This window comes from Carcharodon carcharias (assembly GCF_017639515.1).
Source record: "Carcharodon carcharias isolate sCarCar2 chromosome 37 unlocalized genomic scaffold, sCarCar2.pri SUPER_37_unloc_1, whole genome shotgun sequence".
In the NCBI taxonomy this organism is placed as follows: domain Eukaryota; kingdom Metazoa; phylum Chordata; class Chondrichthyes; order Lamniformes; family Lamnidae; genus Carcharodon; species Carcharodon carcharias.
Window position 1 is genome coordinate 1,604,190 of NW_024470758.1, and position 21,856 is coordinate 1,626,045.

At 43.3% G+C, this 21,856-nt stretch overlaps 1 protein-coding gene across 3 annotated transcripts in view; it reads right to left on the reverse strand.

The window, feature by feature from the left end:
• The window catches only part of LOC121274594 (nuclear RNA export factor 1-like), a 74,593-nt gene that overhangs the window by 24,519 nt on the left and 28,218 nt on the right, over window positions 1-21,856 (reverse strand). For all 3 annotated transcript variants that reach the window (XM_041181925.1, XM_041181923.1, XM_041181924.1), the window contains 10 exons: window positions 19,769-19,913; window positions 17,213-17,296; window positions 13,553-13,657; window positions 12,495-12,575; window positions 10,829-10,898; window positions 9,922-10,010; window positions 9,467-9,574; window positions 5,875-5,984; window positions 2,575-2,611; window positions 2,077-2,145 (listed from right to left, as the gene is read on the reverse strand). In XM_041181925.1, the coding sequence (XP_041037859.1) occupies window positions 2,077-2,145; window positions 2,575-2,611; window positions 5,875-5,984; window positions 9,467-9,574; window positions 9,922-10,010; window positions 10,829-10,898; window positions 12,495-12,575; window positions 13,553-13,657; window positions 17,213-17,296; window positions 19,769-19,913 (898 nt within the window). The remainder of the gene's footprint in view (window positions 1-2,076; window positions 2,146-2,574; window positions 2,612-5,874; window positions 5,985-9,466; window positions 9,575-9,921; window positions 10,011-10,828; window positions 10,899-12,494; window positions 12,576-13,552; window positions 13,658-17,212; window positions 17,297-19,768; window positions 19,914-21,856) is intronic.

Sequence of the window (21,856 nt, forward strand, 5' to 3'; positions counted from 1 at the left end):
CTGCTGTTTCAGCAGTGCCACGTCGTGTAAGGCAGGGTTTCGGATTAACATCACATCCGAAAGACGACACCTCACAGTGCAGCACTCCCTCCGTGTTATACTGACGTGTCAGTGTAGCTTTTGTGCCTTGGAGTGGGGTTCGAGTTCTGGCTTCTATGAAAACCCAGTGCATTTCCACCAGGCACAGGGTTAATGGAAGATCTTACAGAAAAACATTAAAAATAGGTACAACCATTTGGCATTTATCTTCCACTTATGTAAACTGTTTCAAATGAACTTAACCACTCTGCTCCAAAGCCCCTTTGTCTCCTTTTTTTCATCATCGACCTAGCAATTCAATCTCCAAAACTGACAGTTTTTGCCTCCAGCACCAGCTCTGGAAGTCAATACCACAGTCTTAAGTTTTTCCTGCCCTCTGTTCCAAATCTCTTCCACCTGTCAATATAAGATAAAGGGTACAATTCTAAAGGGGGTGCAGGAGCAGGGGGACCTGGAGGTATATGTGAACAAATCATTGAAGGTGGCAGTATGGGTTGAGAAAGCGGTTAATAAAGAATATAAGACCCTGGGCTTTATAAATAGGGGCATCAAATACAAAAGGAAGTTATAATAGGCCTAAATAAAACACTGGCTCGGCCTCAACTGGACTAGTGTGTCCAGTTGTGGGATGGTAATTTGGTGGTAACTAGCAATCCAGAGGCCCGGTCTAATGCTTCAGAGTCACGGGTTCAAATCCTGCCATGGCAACTGGGAGAATTTAAATTCAATTAAATTTAATTAATTAAAACTGGAATAAAATGCTAGTCTCATTAATAACGATCATGATACCACCAGATTGTTATAAAAACCCATCTGGTTCACTAATGTCCTTCAGGGCAGGAAATCTGCTGTCCTTACCCAGTCTGGCCGACATGTGACTCCAGACCCACAGCGATGTGGTTAACTCTCAAATGCCCTTTGAAGTGGCCTAGAAACCAACTTAGGTGTACACGGTTTGCCAGCAACTTCTCAAGGGTAAACAAGGAATGGATAATAAATGCTGGCCTCGCCAGTGATGCTCACATCCCAGGAATGAATAAAACAATAGAAGCTCTGGGCACCTCAGTTTCAGGGAGGATGTGAAGGCTTTAGAGAGTGCACAAAGATTTACAAGAATGGTTCCAGGAACGAGGAACTTCAGTTACATGTATAGATAAGAGAATCTGGGGCTGTCCTCCCTAGAGGAGAGGTTGATGAAGGAGTTTTGATAGAGGCATTCAAAATCATGAGGATCTGGACAGAGTAGATAAAGAGAAACTGTTCCCATTGGTGGAAGGGTCGAGAACGAGGGGACAGTGATTTTAAGGTGATTGGCAAAAGAATTAACAGTGTCATAGTGAGTGGTTGAGATCTGGAATGCACTGCCTGAGTCTGTGGTGAAAGCAGATTCAAATGGATCTCAAAAGGGAAGTGGATAAGCAACTGAAGAGAAAAAATTTGCAGGGCTCCAGGGGAAAGGCAGGAGGGTGGGACTAGTTGAGTTGCTCTTGCAGAGAGCCAGCATGGGCACAATGGGTTGAATGGCCTTCTTCGGTGCTATAACCATTCTATGATTCGATGATCTAAGGTCCCTTAACCACTGGAAACAAACTGCTTCCAACTACCCCGGAACATTCTTTCATAATTTTGAAGGCTTCTTTCATATCATCATGCAATCTTTATTATTCTAATAAGGCAGCGATTTAAGTCTTTATTCATATTTGTATTTCCACAGACCTGGCAGCATCCTAATGAATCTGCATGGTATCTTTTCAAAAGCTTGAATATCACTCCTAGGCTGTGGGATGCAAAACTGCGCATAGTACTCTGAGGCCTCATTAAATAGGCTCAAGCACTGCCTCTTGCCCTTTAGGTACTATACCCATGATAAAATCTGCAATTCCATTATCAACTTGCTTCACCAGATGTGACGCCTTTAATGCTGTAAATCTGTATCCCCAAAACTCCCTGATTTTCTACAACAGAATCTACTTCTGCAGAAGGTAACCAGTAACATGCACCATCTATCTCTAGCAAGGCAGTCTGTTCATAGCTTACCTTGCACGAAGGAAGTGTGGTTGGTGTCTCAACGTCAAAGGAAATTGGAGGAGGGAGCTCATGGCCGTCCTAAGGGTAGGAAACCAGGCAAGAATCAGGAAATGCCAAGGTAGCAGCCCAACCCAGCACCATGCACTTTAAATATCTCCTTTCATTGCCAACCCAGCCAAAGCTAAACAAAAAAATTAACGGCTTTGACACTGGCTTTGGTAAAATGGGCCTAAGATCATTTCTATGCAAGCTGTGATCCCACAACCACTGCATTTAATTACAGTCCAACGTTTCTAAATTGGAATCAACAGTGAAAGCAGCTGAAGTATAAATAACAGAGTAAAAACTCAATTTGGACATAAAAATTGGCCCATATATTACAGCAAAATCCTTCAGGGTGTGACCACCCCCCAACCCTACCAACTTTACACTCCAATTTGCTCCTGACTCTCGGGAATACTTTAAGCCCTGCGTTAGTCTTGAGAAACCCATGAGTGATGTACTTACCAGTCTGAGTAACTTTGGAAATTTTTCCCTGACAGCACTGTCAAACATTGCAAAGAGGGAGAGGGGTGAAACAAACAAAAAGTAACAGCGTGAGAAAACTTCCATGGATGCATGACCGACAAGTTGCTCGCAGTCAAAACCCTTCTCCTCCCCTCCACCCCCACGAGCTGCAAACGCCCAAATGACTTAACTAAAACAGAACCAGTATGTTTATCAAACCTTCACTGAATCACATAAAGGTTCATTTCCCAGCCAAGAGAGACTCTTCAAGCAGTTTCACAACCAATAGGCAGAATCTATTTATTTCGATTTTTCAGAAGTCATGCTAACCATGCCCAACAGAGGAAAGCTGGGGGGGGGAGAATGCATCTTAGTCAAATTAATCTACTTTAATCTGTCTAGTTAATGCTGGGCTCACCCCGTGTTGAGAATAGGATGAAAAATAACCGCCAAAATAACAAAGATTTAAAAATATAGACCAATGCGCCCTTTAAAGCTGTGGGGGCACCTGATTTTTCAGAAAGCTGTTTATTATAGTTAAATTAAAGGCCATTTGAACTGTTGGGGGTCTCTTGCGTTTAAGGCCTAAAATCACTTTCCACTTCCATGTATAAAGCTTTGCCCTTGCCTGGCATTCTGTAATGGGAACACTCCAGTCAACTGTTGCTTGTTTGAAGGTAATGCCGTCAGTCTTCCAAACAGCAGATCTCAGACAGTTCTTTTGGGTTATCCATTCACCTACGGAGTGTGTTTTCCCCAGGCAGCATTTAACCAGCGGACTTTTTTTTAAAAAAAAAAATGTTGTTTTGGCATCACTACTTTCCACAACAATTTGAGCAACAGTACAATTCCTTTTTTAGGAAAGTTGCCATGGGGATATGCATTAGCCTGCATTTGGAGTCTGGATTGTTCCAATCAGAATGCTGATTTTACTGCTTCACAGCAGCAGGTTGCATGTGATGGAGCTCAGGGTGCATGTTTCAGAGCAGGAGTCAATAGGGTCTAGGGTGTATTTTTGGAAATGATTCTGTTGCTTTTGGTTTGGGCACCCGCCATAATTATATATAATTCTCTTGAATGCATCATCTATAAAAATCAGGATGTTTTAAAGCACTGAAAATATTATGAATTGTTTTTATAGTAACAATAAAGCCTATCGGAACAATAAGTTTTTTGTTGATCTATTTAGGCCATATTAAAAATAATTCCAAAGCTTGAATCCACCTGGCAATCTGCAGTATATTATTGATGTAAATTACTCCTGGGAGCTGGGAAGAGTCTTTGCGCACACACACACTTGCAAAGTTTCAGACAGAACAAGGAATGTATCTTCCATTTCACCGCACCTCACATTGTTTGCTACACTGAATCCCACTATTTTCATTTGGTTCTGGACACATAGTGTAACAAACCTGTTTTTTTAAACAAGTGCAAGGAATAATTCAATTGTACAAGCAATCTCAGCGATGGGCAATTTATGACAGCTTGGAGCAATTTCATCCATAATCACAAACCCCATTCCAGTTGCTACAACGAACGAAGGGCCTGAAGTTCATTCACTTAAGCAAAATGAAGGCACATCAAACTGTCTTGGGAGTCATCAGCTCGGGTGAAGCTAAGTCTTGGATGTATTTCTTTACCTTTCAAAGTTTGAAATACAGCCTTATTTGGCCAACTAAAAGCAATACTGCCCTCAATCTCACGCATATTCAGTTTCCGTTTACTTACCAATCTATCACTCACCTGCACAGAGGCGACACTTAACAGGATCAATGTTGGGAAAAGAGATACCAACACTCTGGTTAGTTGGGATTGGGTGGGGAGAAGGATTATACCAGTGTGATATCACGGAGGTGCTAGTTACCAACTTTGCCCAAATTATTACTGCACATTGGGAGTGAACAATTAAAAATTAATGATTGGTTGGCGAATCTAGATTTTAAAAAAACCTACAAGAAAGGCCTCAATAAGGAACAGAGCAACAGAACAAGGAAAAAGGTAATGAAAGAGTGAGAGAACAAGAACAAAGACAAAGCGAGAGAACAAGGAAAAAGGTAGCGAAAGAGGAATGAGGGTAGAATGAAGGACTGTTGTCCAAAGTACATCTAAATAACTACCCATTTTAACATTGGTCGTATTAAATTTTATTGAAATGTTTTAATTGTAAAAGCAACTGATGTTTTGTGTCAAATTATTTGTGGTATTCCTCAATGAGCTCTTCTGGCTTGCATAAGGCAGATTTGTTTTTAAGTTGTCTCCAAAGAAACTTATGTTTAAGCATGCCCACAAACTTGGGTACTCAGCTTTGTTAAGAAGACAAGATTCAATGCAACAAACTGTGCAATATTCCTCCCCTCAAACTGCTTTGCCAGCTCGTCAAGCTGTTTCCCAAGTCAGACACAAAAGCCAGGAATCTGCCAAAGCCACATGACCACACGCCACAATTCTGAAGGCCAATGCACGGCTGTGCCTGTCTTAGGTTGTTCCTCTCCTGAGGAATCTTACCCGTCACTGGCTAACCAGCCTTCTTCACTGGCCAATAGGAAAAGAAAGTGCGGCCCCACTTCACAGGTGCAAGGACCGACACAGGCGATGGTTCAAGTCTTCTTTTTCTCAAATTTGCCGACATGCAACTGCTTGCAACTCAAACTCTTTGAGGCAAAGTTACAGTAGAGTTGGTTTATCTGTGTAATCATTGGCTTTTGGGATCATTCAAGGCTTCTTAGGAATGCACAATATTTGCTCTGGGTAAACAACTGCTTCACGAGTCTTGAGGGACATTGCATTTTGCAACCTCTGTAACTACAACACAAAACACTTCAATTTACCTGCTGCAAATTTGAACAGGAAACAAAAATATGCTTCTGGGGTGCCTTTGGACTGCAGTCCCCACATTCTGAGCACCGACAGGAGGACTATTTGAGATTAATCCACAATCTTTTACCACTAACAAGACTTAGGTCTACAGGATTTTGGAAAAGTTGTTGAAAAAGGAAAACACTTGTTTTCTTTAAAAAAGAGGTTCTTAACAGCTTGAACACCAGACCTATTGGGGGAAATATTTATTCAAGGGTACCTAACCAACTAGGTTATGCACTTATCCATGAAACGCCAATCATGCATCTAAATTAATGGCTACTGTAAACGCCGAAATCTCCCAGAATTATTGAAATTCCATGTAAAGAAAATAGTGAGAAAATTAAATTACTTTTAAATGGAAGTAAGTTAGGGAAAAATATATTGCGTGCCATTTGTGAGGCTTCCTGGAATAAAACCGGAGCAAGGGGTCCTTCCACTGACCTGACATATGTAGCCTGATCCCGGAAGCTGTCACAAAGAGGGTTTCCATCCAACCATAGCTCTTCCAGCTTGAAGCCTTTTATTTTGTCCAGATCCCTTTCGGATTTGAGCTGAATAGAGATTTATTTGGCATTGTTCTTTTAGGTGAGCACAATGATTTAACCTGTACTTTAACAAAAAAACGCTACCTATGCTTCTAAGCATGGCACTCAAATACCTGTCCTACCTACGTGCTTGAAATTTCTCCGATTTGAGAACATTTTCCAAGGGTAAATAATTGTTCTACTGCAGGATAGACAATACGTGTTTCTCTATCAAAAATACTTTCCTGAAGTAAACAACTCTATTGTTCCACCATGCACAGCAATAGCAAAGACATGAATTACATCATTGAATTCTCCTGGAAATGCTGTGTCTGATAAATGCACGGCTGCATTCAGGAATAACAGTGTAAATCTTGTACAGCACACTTAGAAAAACTTCCAATATCTTTTTTTTTATCAGTTTCTGGAGTTTCAGCAACTCGTGTCACTAAAATAACTGCAAATAAAAGGTAATGGTTAAAACCAGCAGTAAAGTACTGAACTTCAAAACTAACAGGGTATGTTTGAGGATCGGGAATTTAGACCATAAAGTTGAGATGCAGGAGACTGACCAAGTGTAACTTAGTAGCACACGTCCAACACTGTTTTATTACAAATTAAAGTGGATATTATTAACCCATCACGCTAGGAAAATACTCTGGAACTGAGATTTACTCCTTCCCACCCGCTACTTTGACTCCCGCTGGGATAAATCTCCAGTGTTGGCAATCTAAGCTTGCATAGCCCAGGTTGGCTTCTCCGCTTGCATCTGCCTGAATAGTATTGGCAGACCATTCCATTAGTTATCACAACCAGCCAAGCACACACACGCACATTCTAGCCAGAGTCACTGGAGAGCAGTTAGTTTTCCACCTCTCAAGGGACACGAAGGTCAACTGTAGAGCCCCAACTGCTTTAAGAGACTGCTGAGTTCAGCTAACTCAGAATAGACCCGAGAACAAAGCTGCCATTTTGCTGCCAGTGTGGGTCAGTTACAAACTGCACTAACCCTCAGGAAGCAGCTCTGCTGCATATTTTACTCAGGAAGCAGCTACACATGCCTCATCAGCCTAAGCCAGAGGTTCCCAAACTGGGAAGGGCACCCACTTTAGGGAGTGGGGTGAGAAGGTGCTAGTTATGGTGGGCGGGGAGGAGGGCGACAACAGGCTGGGATGAGAGAAAAGCTCACAAGTCCGCCCGCCTGCCTGAAGCATGATGATTTAATCTGTATTTTAAAAAACACCCTACTTATGCTTCTAAGCATGGCATTCAAATACCTGTCCTACCTACGTGCCCTCATGTCCTCAGTGTGCCTCCTCTTACTGACACTGTGAGCAGCCCTCAGCCCAGCCATCACCAGCTGAACATGAGAGTTTGAGTGTGCTACTTGGCAGGGCAGACTCGATTTTAGTTGGTACTCTGAATGGTACTCAAATCCACAGCAGTTGGACAATAGCATTAAGTTGTACACAAAGGGCTAGTCTTTTTTTTAATAAAAGCAAGTTTTTGTAATGTGGTATACCAATAAACAAAAAGTGAAGAACTTATATTGGGTGTATTTTAAAAAGCTTGGATTTTCTAATTGGTGTTATTTAATACTGGAGTGTTACGCTGATATTACAATAATTGCCATAAAGTGCAGGCTAACATTCAGCTTAAAACTTTGTCACAGATAACTGCAATTACCATGGACATCTTTGATCTGCCCTGTCCATTAAAAATTATATACTTTTCTTTAAACATGATCTTAATGTTAAGCTTAATGCTAATCATTTTAATTGTGGGTTTTATAAAGAGGGGTTCTGATGGCGACCATTTTGTAATACATAACTTTCCAAGGGCTGCAAAAGTTACAAATCAACTGTAGCCTGTGTCTGCAACTTCCAAGTTCTGAAATATTTGAAGTGTGGTGACCTGATTTAAGTTGCTGACCATTCCTGTAACTGATTTTGATATTTTCCACTTTTACATTCCTTGATTTCCTTCTGTTTTTGGTATCATTATTTTCTATTCCATGCTCCATCTGCTGTGCAGCTATTTTCTTGCCCAGCTCCAGAAGGAGCAAACCATGGTGCCTTCAAAGCCAACTTTGGTCACTTTATCCCATCAATAATGGGCTGTGTCATGCAGTTGTGCTCTCTTTCACAGTTTTTGTTTGCATCATTCATGGGCTGTGGGCCTCACTGGCTAGGGCAGCATTTGTTGCCCGTCCCAGTTTCAATTAAAGTTGTGTCCATTGCGCCAAGTAACATGTAAAAGGGAGTTTAAAACATTGCCTCCCTCCAGCTCTTCACGGAGCAGCGTTGACGACCAAGAAGGGCCAAATTGCAGGAAATTATACACCGAGGGCAACGCTGACCCAGGTTTCATTCTGATTTCAGACTTCTGCAGCCCTTCGCAAAAATTTGCCCCCAGAGTTCAATGAGAATTTCTGTAGAGAGATTTTCAAAGCAGGGCACTCGGGAGAAGGGAGCCATCTTCTGGATTTAAGGGAGGCGTTGGTCATTCTAGTAAAAAAAATTACAAAAATGTAGCTGCCAAGTTTTTGCTGGGCTAATTGGCAGGCATGCCCGACAGGCTCAATGAGTTTACAGTTCAAAGCCTACAATGAAGGGTTAATATTTTCATTGGAGAGAAAAAAAAAGTACAGTTCTGCCCAAAAGAACCTTTCGCTGTTGAGCAGAAATGTACTACATTCATGGCATTGTCTTCTGTCGTTACAAACTATGAAACGTCAGGCTTAGAAGTTTTAAGATTTAATGCTGGATGCCATTGTACCTGATTCGCACAAAATTCAACCAATGCTTTTCTCCCGAAAGAGGGGCTAATAATTTGGAGTGCTCTGGTCGAGGTTGAAATCAGTTTTCAGAAGACGTTGTAGATAAAGGCCGAGGTTCAATCCGACCCACGTTTGCTGCCGACTCTTCCGAGGACAGTTTTAAAGTCAGGCCTCTTGGTCAATTCCAACTCTCAATTCTAACAGGTTGCTGTGAGTTGTCTCAAAGTGCCATCGCGATACCTGCCCCCTCTGCCCCAACTTGCCTGATGATGCCAGTCGTTGCTTCCTTGCTGACTTACATCAAAAACGTATCACAGGCTTCTTGAACTAGAGTGCCTGAAGCCCGTAGAAATCAAAGAGATTCTACAAAATGTGCACCAGCAGCAAACTGGCTCATCTGACTCACTGAGACAAATGGGCCATCAAGCCACCTTTTACACTTAAGTTTATTCAACAGTATGGTAGTGATGCTGCACTGTTTCTCTGTCACGAGCTATAGGTTACATTAGACAAAAGATAAAATCCTCCCGGGCTATCCAAAATAAAGATACTATTCCTGACAAAGATGGAGGGGAGACGAATCGATGAAGAGGGATGAGAGGGAAGGGTTTAACAGTCAGCAGTAAATATTCAGGAACTTCTGCTCTAGTTAGTCTACAAAGGACAATTGTGACCAGCCATACAAGACGAGTAGCTAAGCTCTTCCTCATTACTGTAAACCGGCACTCACCTCATTTCTGGAAAGATTCAAAATTTTCAAACTGGGAGCTTTGGTAATCAGGTCTGCTAGGTCATCCAGCCTGTACAGTCGGTTATTGCCCAAGTTGAGAGAGAGCAACTGTAAAACACGAGTTAAAATGCCAGTTTGCAAACATCTGAGAGACGATGAGATGCTAACAGCATTCTGATTAAGAGGGCTGACAGGCATCTACATCACTTGTAAAAGATACCACTTCAATGAAAGTGGCCTGTTGGTTCTGTACTACAAGATACGACAGGGGTACTAGATTTCCTTGTTAAACAGTTAAAAATGCTGCTATGCTTAAAGGTACATAAAGCTGCAAAGAGCTGCTTCACAGGGCTTGCAAATAACAAAACTTGGCTACTTAAATCTTCCCAGCATAATAGAAAATTTGAAGATAAACACCACTCCTCTCAGAATGTACACGTCTGCACCCTACATACCTCTGGAATGTTTTCTTCTATTATTTTGACAACTGTGTTCATGGAGTTCCTTCTGTTTAACACCACTTCGATATTCTGGGAGATAAGGTCTGAACAACCAAACAGAAAAGTTGCTAAGAATCAGAAGCAATATTTATTACTGATCCACGATCAATGTGCGATAAAGTGAATTGAGCCCCCGGTTTAACAGGGCCCACTCTGTGCATCCACCACCCAGTCATGCTGTGTCACCAATTCCTAGTCTCTGCTGGGTTAACCGATCTCAGTCTCCACAGCAATGGTGGTTCAACAAACAGTCTTCAGTTTCCTGGTCGAATGCCTTTGAATACCGAGGGTAGGTGGGTCTGATGGCAGGCAGGGAGGCAGGCAGGCATGTTTGGCGGGCTGGGAGAATGCACTCTCGTCTCCTCCTGGCCCATAAGCAATGCTGTCAAAGTACTTACTTTTTCCAAGAAATAGCCCTACACTTCCTTTAGCTGCTGGGTACCCTGAGGCCTAGAAAACCCAGCCGGCCAGAGATAAACCTGGAATGTGGGTTAAGTATGAAGCACGCAGCCCTCTTGCAATATTTAAATGACCAAATAGTCACCTGGGAGAGAGTTGTTTAGTCATGTCCATGAAACCTGGCAAGTTGGAGTCATGTTTAAGATTTTTTAAATGGTAACATCCCATCTATTTTTATGGGAGTTAAAGTTATCCCTCATGTACCTATTTTTACATATGAAGGAACTGTAATCCAGGAAATGTCAACACTGGTGATGACTGGAAGGTGAAAGGCAGGGGGTAAAAAACTGGGTGGATTTCAACTGCGACTTATGTAGATTTTTCCTAATTATCTAAGATGGCACGAAGTTGCCAAACATGAAGCCATCAAACAGATGAAGTAGAACAAACCCCAAATCCATACCTGGGTCACTGCGTATGCTGTTTAAGTCAAGGGCCTGCTGTGATCCATCGTAACGCTTACTCATACACTGCTACAAAATAAAGAGTGATGGTTTAAGTGAAATGAAGGAGCTGTACAGTTATTTGCTAAATGACGGCTTTTCCCTTAGTCCAATTTTTGCCTAATTAAGTGACACCACAAGCTTTCGCACATCAGCCAGGAGTTGATTTCCAGCTCTGGCTGAGTCAGAAAGCATATGTGGCAAGTGCTTTTTCCTCCAAAGGTGTCATTCTTGACTAAGCGACACTGCTCCTGCCTCTGCATCAGAAAGTCAAAGGTCCCCTGTGTCACTGTAGAAATGAACTGATAATCTAAGGTAACGCTCCAGTGCAGTAATGTGGGACAAGGCATTGCCAGAGGTAACTCAGCTGGTCTGGCAGCATCGATGGAGAATGAAACATTGACCTCTCCACTGACGCTGTTGGACCTGCTGAGTTTTTCCAGCATTTTCTGTTTTTGTTTCAGATTTCCAGCATCCACAGTATTTTGCCTTTCCATTACGTTGACAGAGGTGCTTTTGGATGAGATGGCTGATCTTCCCTCTCGAATACATCAACAGGCACTGTGCCACAAAGGGAAGTTAAGCTGGGAAGTTTTTGTGGTGTCTTGCCGCTATGCATCCCTCAACCAAATCCAAATCTGTCATTCCCCTCCATACAGTGACCAACATCCATCACTGTTGCCAATGTACAAATTAGCTACCACAATTGTCTATCAAACATTCATACTTAGACTGTTACAACTGCATTTAAAGTTTAAAATGTTCAAAAATAAAGCAATGCTTCCAATAGAAACTGTGTTTGTTTTGTAAATTTGCATTGATCAGCAACAACCTGACCAGTTTCTGGCAAGAGCAGAAATGTATTTTTAAACAAAAATCTGAGAGAATTTCACCTTTCAATGACTTCATGTAAACGTTACATAGAAATCAGAGTAGGGCAATCAACCCTCAAACCTATTCTGCAATTAGATCGCTAGTCGTTTGGTAGTACAGAACTTGAGTATTACTGGGAGAGAAAAAAAAAGCATTTTTGTTGAAGCTTTTCGTTTTGCACACATCAGGCCAATTTGCAAGAATACCAAATGTAAAGGGAACAACAATTAATACCGTATGAGGAGAGTGCTGATTGGTTGGCAAGTGGACTCTGAGTGCAAGACGAAAAGCCGCAACAAAAAAGTCTCTTTTTCAGCAATAATTAGTTCATTGCTAAATATTTCTTTTTGGCAAATCATCTTGTGTGTGTCCTCTGGCTACTGACCCAATTGTGAAGGGAAACAGTTTCTCCTTAGCTATTGAAACCCCTTATGACTTTGAACGCCTCTATTCAATCTCCCCTTAAACTTCAGTGCTCTAATCCCAGCTTCTCCAGGCTCCATGTAACTGAACTCCCACATTCCTGGTACTATTCCAGCAAAACCCCTTTGCACCCTTCTCCAACACCTCTGGAGCCTTCCTAAAGTGCGGTGCCCAGGACCCAACAGGAGGCTGGGGCAGAGGGCTAAACAGTGATTTCTCATGTTTTAGCTTGACTTCTTTATCGCATCATTTACAGATTTCCCCATTTGTTGGTAATGTCATATGGTGATACACTGCAAATTATGTATGCATTCCTCATCATTCCCTTACCTTTATGTGCTCGATTTCCTCTAATTTGAGCTCATTTGAAATGGAGGACGGTGGCGCCGAGGGGCTTATTATGATTGTCACCTGCAGAAAAAAGAAAAGTTTTCTTCACGCCAATCAATTTTAGGAGTTTGAAGTGCAGTGTAGGCTTGCAATGGCAATGTAAATGGAAAATAACGAGTGCTCTAAATGACATCAAGGATTTTAAAAAAAAGCAAACAAGTTACTTGAGGGAGCATTGAAACAGATAGGGAGGACCCGCTTTCAGTCTCCGAAGTGTGCTGAGCGAGTTCATCTCAGCCACGGCAGGAGGTGAGAAGCTGCACATGGCTTCAAGAGCACAAGAAACAGGAGCAAAAGTGGACCATTCAGCCCGTCAAGCCTGCTCCCATCATTCAACACAATCATGGCTGATTTTGGGCTTCAACTCCATTTTCCTGCCCGCTCCCCATATCCCTTGATTCCCTGAGATCACAAAAATCTGTCTATCCCCCAGCCTTAAATGTGTTCAACAATGGACTATCCACAAACTTCTGGGGTAGAGAATTCCAAAGATTTGCAACCCTTTGAGTGAAGTAGTTTCTCCTCATCTCAGTCCTGAATGATTGGCCCCTTATCCTGAGACTGGGCCTCTGTGTTTTAGGCTCCCCGACCAGTGGAAACAATCTCTCAGCGTCTACCCTGTCAAGCTCCTTTAGGGTGCTCAACTAGAAGAAAGAAAAGGCAGCCAATGTTTCTGCTCCTCATCGCCGTCCAGCAGTGTAGTTGAGGGCAGGACTGAACATGGCTGTGCTGACCTCTGCAGTGGACTAGCCTGACACAACTGCTTGGACTCAGAAAGGTGAAACCGCACCCTAGTGGAAATGATCGGCTTCTGAGGGGATGGTGCTCAAATTCAGTGCCAAATCTTGGGCTTTGCTACTGTAGGTTCACAACAAGAGGTTAGGATCTGCCAAGCTCAGTTCAGAGAACAGAGCAAGCTTGCTTCTGTTCAGTTTGAAGGGATTGCCTTTTAAACAGGGGTACAACACATTACACCATTCTTACTGTCAGAAACATACCCGGTACAAATCTTTGTCAACAATTCTTCTTGATAGCTGTTTTAAAGCATTTGCAGTCGTAGAATCTTCAATATAGAACACTGCTTTATTACCGTCATAGTGGAACTGTGGAAAGAAAAGATTCAATTACTGTCTGCTAGTAGCATGGGGTAATTCAGGCAGATTGCTGTCCTGTGACTGGTGCTGAAAAGTGAGCATAGGCTGGATATTATGGCCCGCAGAGTTGATTTCTATGGATTTTGCCTCGTTGTTTAAAGCATTTTAATCAGATACATCAGCATCTGGCTAGCATCAGCAACTGGTGGATAAAGGGAACACCCGGGCTTATGCAACATTTGCAAGACATGATCTTAATTTGGCATTACCCAGCTGAACAGAAAATTCTGAAAGCAACCACTCTGCCAATATAAACACACTGATTTTTAAACCGAGTGAAGTGACCATTTCCACTGAGCTGAGTTCAGCGGTACACGGGTGACTGATCAGTCCTGAGAAATAAACTACAGGATGGCCATCAGCTCACACCAGTGGTCAGTCAGGGTTACAAGTAATTTTTCCCAAACTACATGGAGCGAGTTTAAAATTCATTTATTCACTTCTTTTTCTGATGGGGTTTACTTTACATGAGAGGGGAAAGAGAGAGAGGGGGAGAGGGGGGGAAGGGGGAGAGGGGAGAGAGTGAGGGGGAGAGAGTGAGGGGGAGAGAGTGAGGGGGAGAGAGAGAGGGGGAGAGAGAGAGGGGGAGAGAGAGAGAGGGGGAGGGGAAAGAGAGAGAGGAGGAGAGGGGAAAGAGAGAGGGGGAGAGAGAGAGAGAGGGAGAGAGAGAGAGGGGGAGAGGGGAAAGAGAGAGGGGGGGGAGAGGGGGCGGAGAGAGGGGGCGGAGAGAGGGGGCGGAGAGAGAGGGGGAGAGAGAGGGGGAGAAAGAGGGGAGAAAGAGGGGGAGAAAGAGGGGGAGAAAGGGGGGAGAAAGAGGGGGAGAGAGGGGGAGAAAGAGGGGGAGAGAGATGGGAGAACGAGGGGGAGAAAGAGGGGGAGAGAGAGTGAGGGAGAGAGAGGGGGGAGAGAGAGGGAGGCAGAGAGAGGGGGGCAGAGAGAGGGGGGGCAGAGAGAGGGGGGGGAGAGAGAGGGGGGGAGAGAGAGGGGGGAGAGAGAGGGGGGGAGAGAGAGGGGGGAGAGAGAGGGGGGAGAGAGAGGGGGGGAGAGAGGGGGGGAGAGAGGGGGGGAGAGAGGGGGGGAGAGAGGGGGGGAGAGAGGGGGGGGAGAGAGAGGGGGGGAGAGAGAGGGGGGGAGAGAGAGGGGGGGAGAGAGAGGGGGAGAGGTGGGAGAAGAGAGAGCTGGAGAGAGAGAGAGAGGGGGGGAGAGAGAGAGAGGGGGGAGAGAGAGAGAGGGGGGGAGAGAGAGAGAGAGGGGGGGAGAGAGAGAGAGAGGGGGGGAGAGAGGGAGAGAGGGGGGGGAGACAGAGAGAGAGAAAGAGAGAGGGGGAGAGAGAGAGAGAGAGAGAGGGAGGGAGAGAGAGAGAGAGGGGAAGAGAGAGAGAGAAACGGGGGAGAGAGAGAGAGAGAGGGGGAAAGAGAGATAGGGGGAGAAAGTGAGAGAGAGAGAGAAAGCCACAACATAATGGGGAGCTTTTATCGGCAACAATCAGAACACTTCTAGCCTGACAATTCAGAAACAGAGCTGAGGTAATATTTTTGGTGTAAGTGTCAAATCAGGGATCAGCAGCCATTTGTGCCTGAAGAGCCCTTTTAAAAAAAAGTTGAAAAATCAGAAGTATTGGGAGCTGCAAGACGAAAATTCGACATTTCCAAACCAAATGGCCAAGTGTCTCTGGTACAATGCACAATTTGCATACTGAATAAATAAAATGCACAGATCGAAGTTACGAACTGAATGCATTGAAAAAAAAACGGTCAAAATTAAAATAGACCTAACTCTGAATTAAAAGCAGAAAATGCTGGAAAAGCTCAGCAGATCTGGCAGCATGTGTGGAGTATTTTGCTTTTAACTCTGATTTAACACATTGGCTTTTTTTTAAAAAAAACTAGAATTTTGTCAGTAAAGCCATCTTTAAAACAAACATCAACTTAAGGTACGTATAATTAAGGTGATTTTTAAGCTATTGCTTCTCATAATGAAAAAAAATTGTTTCTAATAGAACATTCAGAATAGTTTATCATCTTGGATATATTAGAAACAATGGTTTGCAACCATAAACCCTGTTCCTCAAACCAAAGCCATTACCTTTAACCACCGCTGGACCACTCGAACAGGTTTATTGAGAGCCCAGTGAGGTTTTCCTTTAAAGTAATAATTTGAAACCGTCAAGTGCAGCGTATTGATTCGCCTTCTATCCCCACAATAAAGACACAGCTCTTACTTCCCTGCTTTTATTTTATTTTACTTTCCAGCTTTTTCTTCACACGATCCAACGAGAAAAGCTTGGGAGCCGCAAATAGGATATTAAAAAGCAGCCCAGGGCTTTACAGGTTAAGTAAACCAAACACACGCTGCAGAAATCATGGAAATTATTACGCGGAAGGAGGCAGCTCAGCCCACCATGCTGATACTAGCTCATTAGCACTTAGCTAGTCTTATTTCCAGCCTCTGCACCTACCCTTTACAGGAACATAAGAAATAGGGGCTGGAGTAAGTTATTCAGCCCCCTCAAGCCTGCACCACCATTAAACAAGATCATGCACTGTCTCTTAGTGTTCAAAAATCTATTCAACTGTTGAACGTGTTCGCGGGTTGAGCATCCACAACCCTCCGGGGTAGAGAATTCCAAAGATTCACAACCCTCCGAGTGAAGAAATTTCTCCTCACCTTGGTCCGGGATGGCCAGACCCTTATCCCCACCCAACCCCGTTTCTGGTCCCTCCAATCAGGGGAACTGCCTCCCAGCATCAATCCATAACATCTCTCAAGCCCCTTAAAGAGTTTTATATGCTCCAATGATATCACCTCTTATTCCTCTAAACTTTGGGGAACATATGGCTCATCTGCTCAAGAGCATTTTAGTAGGAATTCAAATTCTGTTCCCCTGTCCACCCCCAACCATCCCCATTGTTGATATTATTAATGTTGGAAGGAAGGTAGAGCTCACAGTCATTTGGAAGTCATTCAATTTGCGGCTATCCAATTAAGTTGCCCCCAAAGGGGTACTTTATTGTGTAGTGCTGTTTTATCCTTCTATTTTTATCAGCGCCAGAGTAGAAGGTAGATCAATGACTCTCAGCCCAATATCCAGTTAACTGGGTCACACACATAACACAGTGACAAGTGTTAACCAGCTGATGCTATGTAAATTATTCAACAGGCAAATAGTCTGCACCACTCACACTAAACTCAGGACATGCTACCCACCCCTCATCTGAAGACACCGACACGTGCTAAGATACCATGTGCAGTGGATTCTGACAGTCTGCTCATCCTCCTTAAGAATCAGGGTAATTGAGTCTATGTTCTGTCTCAAGTTCCAAGCCACCCAGCTTCCGGCAGCAATAACTGAGCAGCGGTCGGGAGCAGAAATTGCGTATCGCCCAGTCTTACATCTGCCTTTTAAAGGTAGCGAATCGATCTGAGGAAAATCTAACTTTACTGACACTATTTTTTTTGACAGTCCAGCTTGTCCCACACAATTACAGGTGCCGTCATTCCTACCTGAACAGGAGTAAAGGGGACACTGCAGATATTAAGTAAGCTTGACATAAGCCAGGACTTTTCGTATTTCTTTCCAAAGGGAATCTGATGAGAGAACAAAAAATATTTATAACTATTAGTCATACCCAACTTTTTACTTTACAAACTCATTTTCAAATTAGCATTTGCCTGCTTAAATATAATTGTAAAATGGCACAAAGTCAGATTGCTATATGATGCCAAGGTTTAAACTCTACTTAAGGCATCAACTAATTAAATGTGGAATGAATGCAGCAAGGTAATGAGACAGTTTTCTGATGGCTGGATGGGTAAATGCATACCACAATGGTGCATGCCATAGATAAATTATATGCACGAAGCTACCCAGTTTCACCCCTGGTCTGTCCTGCAATAGCTGGATCCACAGCATGGGGTGCAACAGTGAATCACAAGTTCTGGGGTGAGGGAGTCGGGGGGGGGGGGGGGGGGGGGGTGGCGCGGAATCATGCAGGAACCCCATTCCAGATCATTGCTGAGTGGTTCATAATTCAAACTTCCCATGTGCGAATGTGAAGTCAGAGCAGGGTCAGGCTGAAATAAAAAGGCTACTGACTGACTGGGCTTGCACATCATTTCAATTCAGTCTCACGATCTGGGCATCACTGACGAGCCTGCCATTTATTGCCGTTCCTGGTAGCCTGCAGTGAAGGTTTCAAACTCTTGAGTGACATGCTAAGCCACTTCAGACGGCAGTTAAGAGTGAACCACATTGGTGTGAGAACAGAGTCAGGTATAGAAAATCTGACAGCTTCATGGTCACTTTTATTGATGTCAGCTTTTTACTTCCAGATTTTTAACAACTTAATTGAAAGTTGCAAACTGTCACGATAGGGTTGGTGGGGGGGCCCTCGGGTTGCACTCATGTCTCAGGATTACTAGCTCAGTTGCATAACTACTATACTACCGCACTCTGGAAAATGGAGAAATGGTCAGTTGCACAAGGCATGTGCACAGAATCATCCCCACCCCAAAAGTGAACCACAGTCCTTTAGGAAAGGAATGAGATTGAGAAGTTATCACCCATATTTTGATATTTTGAATGGAAAACAGTTTCCAGTGGTGTTCCACAGGGCTCGGTGTTGGGGTCCTTGCTGTTTGTTATATATATTAATGATTTGGACGTAAATGTGGGAGGTATGATTGGGAAATTTGCAGACACAAAAATTGGCCACGCAGTTGATAGTGAAGAGGATAGCTGATGTCTCCAGAATTATATCAATGGTTTGGTTGAGTGGGCAGAAAAGTGTCAAATGGAATTCAATCCAGAAAAGTGTGAGGTAATGCATCTGGGGAAGGCAAACAAAGCAAGGGAATGCTCAGTAAACGGGAGGATACTGAGAGGGGTTGAGGGAGTGAGATACCTTGGTGCACATGTCCACAGGTCCCTGAAGGTGGCAGGACAGGTGGACAAGGTGGTAAAGAAAGTATATGGAGTGCTTTCCTTTATTGGATGAGGTATTGAATACAAAAGCAGGGATGTAATGATGGAACTATATAAAATTCTGGTTGGGCCACAGCTGGAATTGTGTGTACAGTTCTAGTCACCACATTACAAGGACATAATTGTTCTGGAGAGAGTACAGAAAAGATTTACAAGAATGCTGCCAGGGCTTGAAAACTGCAGCTATGAGGAGAGATTGAATAAGTTAGGGTTGTTTTCCTGAGTACAGAGTAGGCTGAGGGGTGACCTAATTGAGGTGTACAACATTATGAGGGGCCTAGAGAGAGTAGAAGGAAAGACTTGTTTCCTGTAGCTGAGGGGTCAATTACCAGGGACATAGATTTAAGGTGACTAGTAGAGGATTAGAGGGGACATGAGAAAAAACTTTTTCACACAGAGGATGGTGGGCGTCTGGAGTTCACTGTCTAAATCGGTGGTTGAGGCTGAATCGCTCAACCCATTTAAAAGTATCTGGATCTATATCTGAAGTGCTGTAACCTGCGAGGCTATGGACTAGGTGCTGGAAAGTGGGATTAAAACAAGCGGCTAGTTTCTTCTTCATCATTTTCTGGCCAGCACAGACATGATGGGCTGAATGGCCTCTTTCTGCGCCATAACTTTTCTATGGTTCTATGGACACAATTCAGTAGGTCCAGTGGCGCTGGCTTCTCAGCACATGCCCATAAGGGCATCAAGGACGGATCCTTGCTGGCCTAAGTGGAGTTAATTGAACTATTTCTTGATGTGGTTACATAGGAAAGGAGAGTGGGGGATGGTAGAGATTCAACTTTGTTGAGGAGTAGGTTAGCAGGGAGAGAAGGCAGCTGCTATCTGATGCAAACTATTACAGCATTGTGACTAGAGGAAGATGCACAGGGAAAAGCAGTGAGATGGGAAAGAGCTCTCCATTGAAAGATCAAAATTGTTACATCTTCTCATAGGAAAGAGCTTTACAACTGAAAGGTATCCCTTTGCCTGGATTCACATATATGTAGACATTGATCCACGCAGCAGTCAACTATTAAGTGTACACAACAGAAAAGCAAAGACAGAACACTCCCAAAATAAGGACCTACGGTGATTTTAAACCAGGATCGCCGTGTATTGGTACTTGCACTCCTCTCTGAATTTTGCTTCACAGTAACTTGAATGCTTGAGGGCCCTCCATCACGATCGTGCCAGCTGTCTGGGCGGCGAGATGGTCTTGAACCATAGGGTGTGCTGAAGATTAAAAGAGGGATTAAAAAAAAATTACAGCATGTAGGATTAGGCATTTAAAATAAACTTCGTAGGAGATTGCTAAATGTAGCGTAATACCATTGCATGAACTGAGGACCCTTCAGAAGATGGGGGAAATTGAGCTCAATTGGTTATGGATAAACTCTTTGCTGCTTGGATTATATTTCAATTACACAGCAGATAACACAGGTAAGAATCAGAGCACTGGCAGGCAGCTGCTGAAACATGCTCACTGTAACACAGCGTGTATTTATATTGGCAGTACAGTTCGTGGGTCTCCTTTCGACTCATCTGTCACACTCGCACCTCGGAGTCAGAAGATCGTAGGTTCAAGTCCTACACCATTGGCCTCAGCTCATGATTCAGGCCACCAAGCCCTGCGCAGCACTGAAGGGTCGCTGCATTGTCAGAGGTCCCGTCTTTTGGGTGAGAAGTTAAAGGTGGGTGCCAAAAGCAATTTACGTGGTGGGACTGGTTGACATCCTGGCACATGGTGTGGGCCATATTCAGCAAAAGTTATTTAGATACACTGGGGTAGAAATTGATATATATTTTTGCCATTAAATGGGTTCAATGTACTCAGGTTACGGGGCATGAATTCTTGCACTGAACATGCACCAGCAGTACTGTTCATATGTTCGTATAAACGTATAAGATCCTGAGGAGTCTTGACAGGGTGGATGTGGAGAGAAACTTCCTCTTGTGAAAAAATTTAGATCTAGGGGTCACTGTTTAAAAATAAGAGGTCACCATTTAAAATTGAGATGAGGCGAAATTGTTTCACTCAGAGTCGCGAGTCTTTGGGACCCTCTTCTTGAAAAGGTGGTGGAAGCAGAGTCTTTGAATATTTTTAAGACAGAGGTGGGTAAATTCTGGGTAAGCAAGGGGGTGATCGGTTATCTGCAGTAGGTGGGATGCAGATTTCAGATTACTATCAGATCAACCATGATCTTATTAAATGGTGGAGCAGGCTCAAGTGGCTGAATGGCCTTCTCCTGCTCCTCGTTCGTATGTTTGTACTGCTGCAGACACATTAACTCAAACTACTTAGACAGGAATGGTGGCTAAATTTGCTGAGGACAGAAAGATAGATAGGAAAGAGGAGATAAGGAGGCTACAAAGTGACATAGGTTAAGTGAGTGGGCAAAGATCTGGCAAATGGAGTATAATGTGGGAAAATGTGAAATTGTCCATTTTGGCAGGTAGAATAAAAAAGAAGCTTATTATCTAAATGGTGAGAGACTGCAGAGCTCTGAGATTCAGAGGGATCTTTCTTTAAATAAGGAGACCAGTACTGTACACAATGCTCCAGATGTGGTCTTATCAGTGGCCTGGATAACTGAGTATAACCTCCCTTTTGTAATCAATTCTCATCACAATAAATGATAATATTCTATTAGCTTTCCTAATTACCTGCTCTACCTGCATACTAACCTTTTGTGATTCAAGCACTAGGACACCCAGATCCCTCTGACTCTAAGCCGAAGTTCCTCAAGCCACAAACACACACTGCAGGTTGTTTGCCCCGGATCACAATGTTATCCAGCATGCTGTAGCCTTGAGACATCACCTGTCTTGCCATTCTTAATGTGTTTTAGTTAATTACTTAATTGTATGAATCACTTATTTATATTGCTTTCTTATATATATTTTATTAACTTTACCACCATTTTACATACTATTTTAAACATTAGGGATAGAATAGAACTTAACCACTTACCAGATACTCACCAAACAGCTGGTCACATTCACCTCTAGAATTCAGCTCTTTTGTCTATGTTTGGACCAAACTTTTAATAAAGACTGGAGTAGAGTGGCCCTAGCATTACCCAAAATGAGTACCCTTGAGCCGGTTATTGATGAATAGTTGCCACTTACTAGCACTGTCACCACCAACTTCCATCATTTTTCTGATTATTTAGATT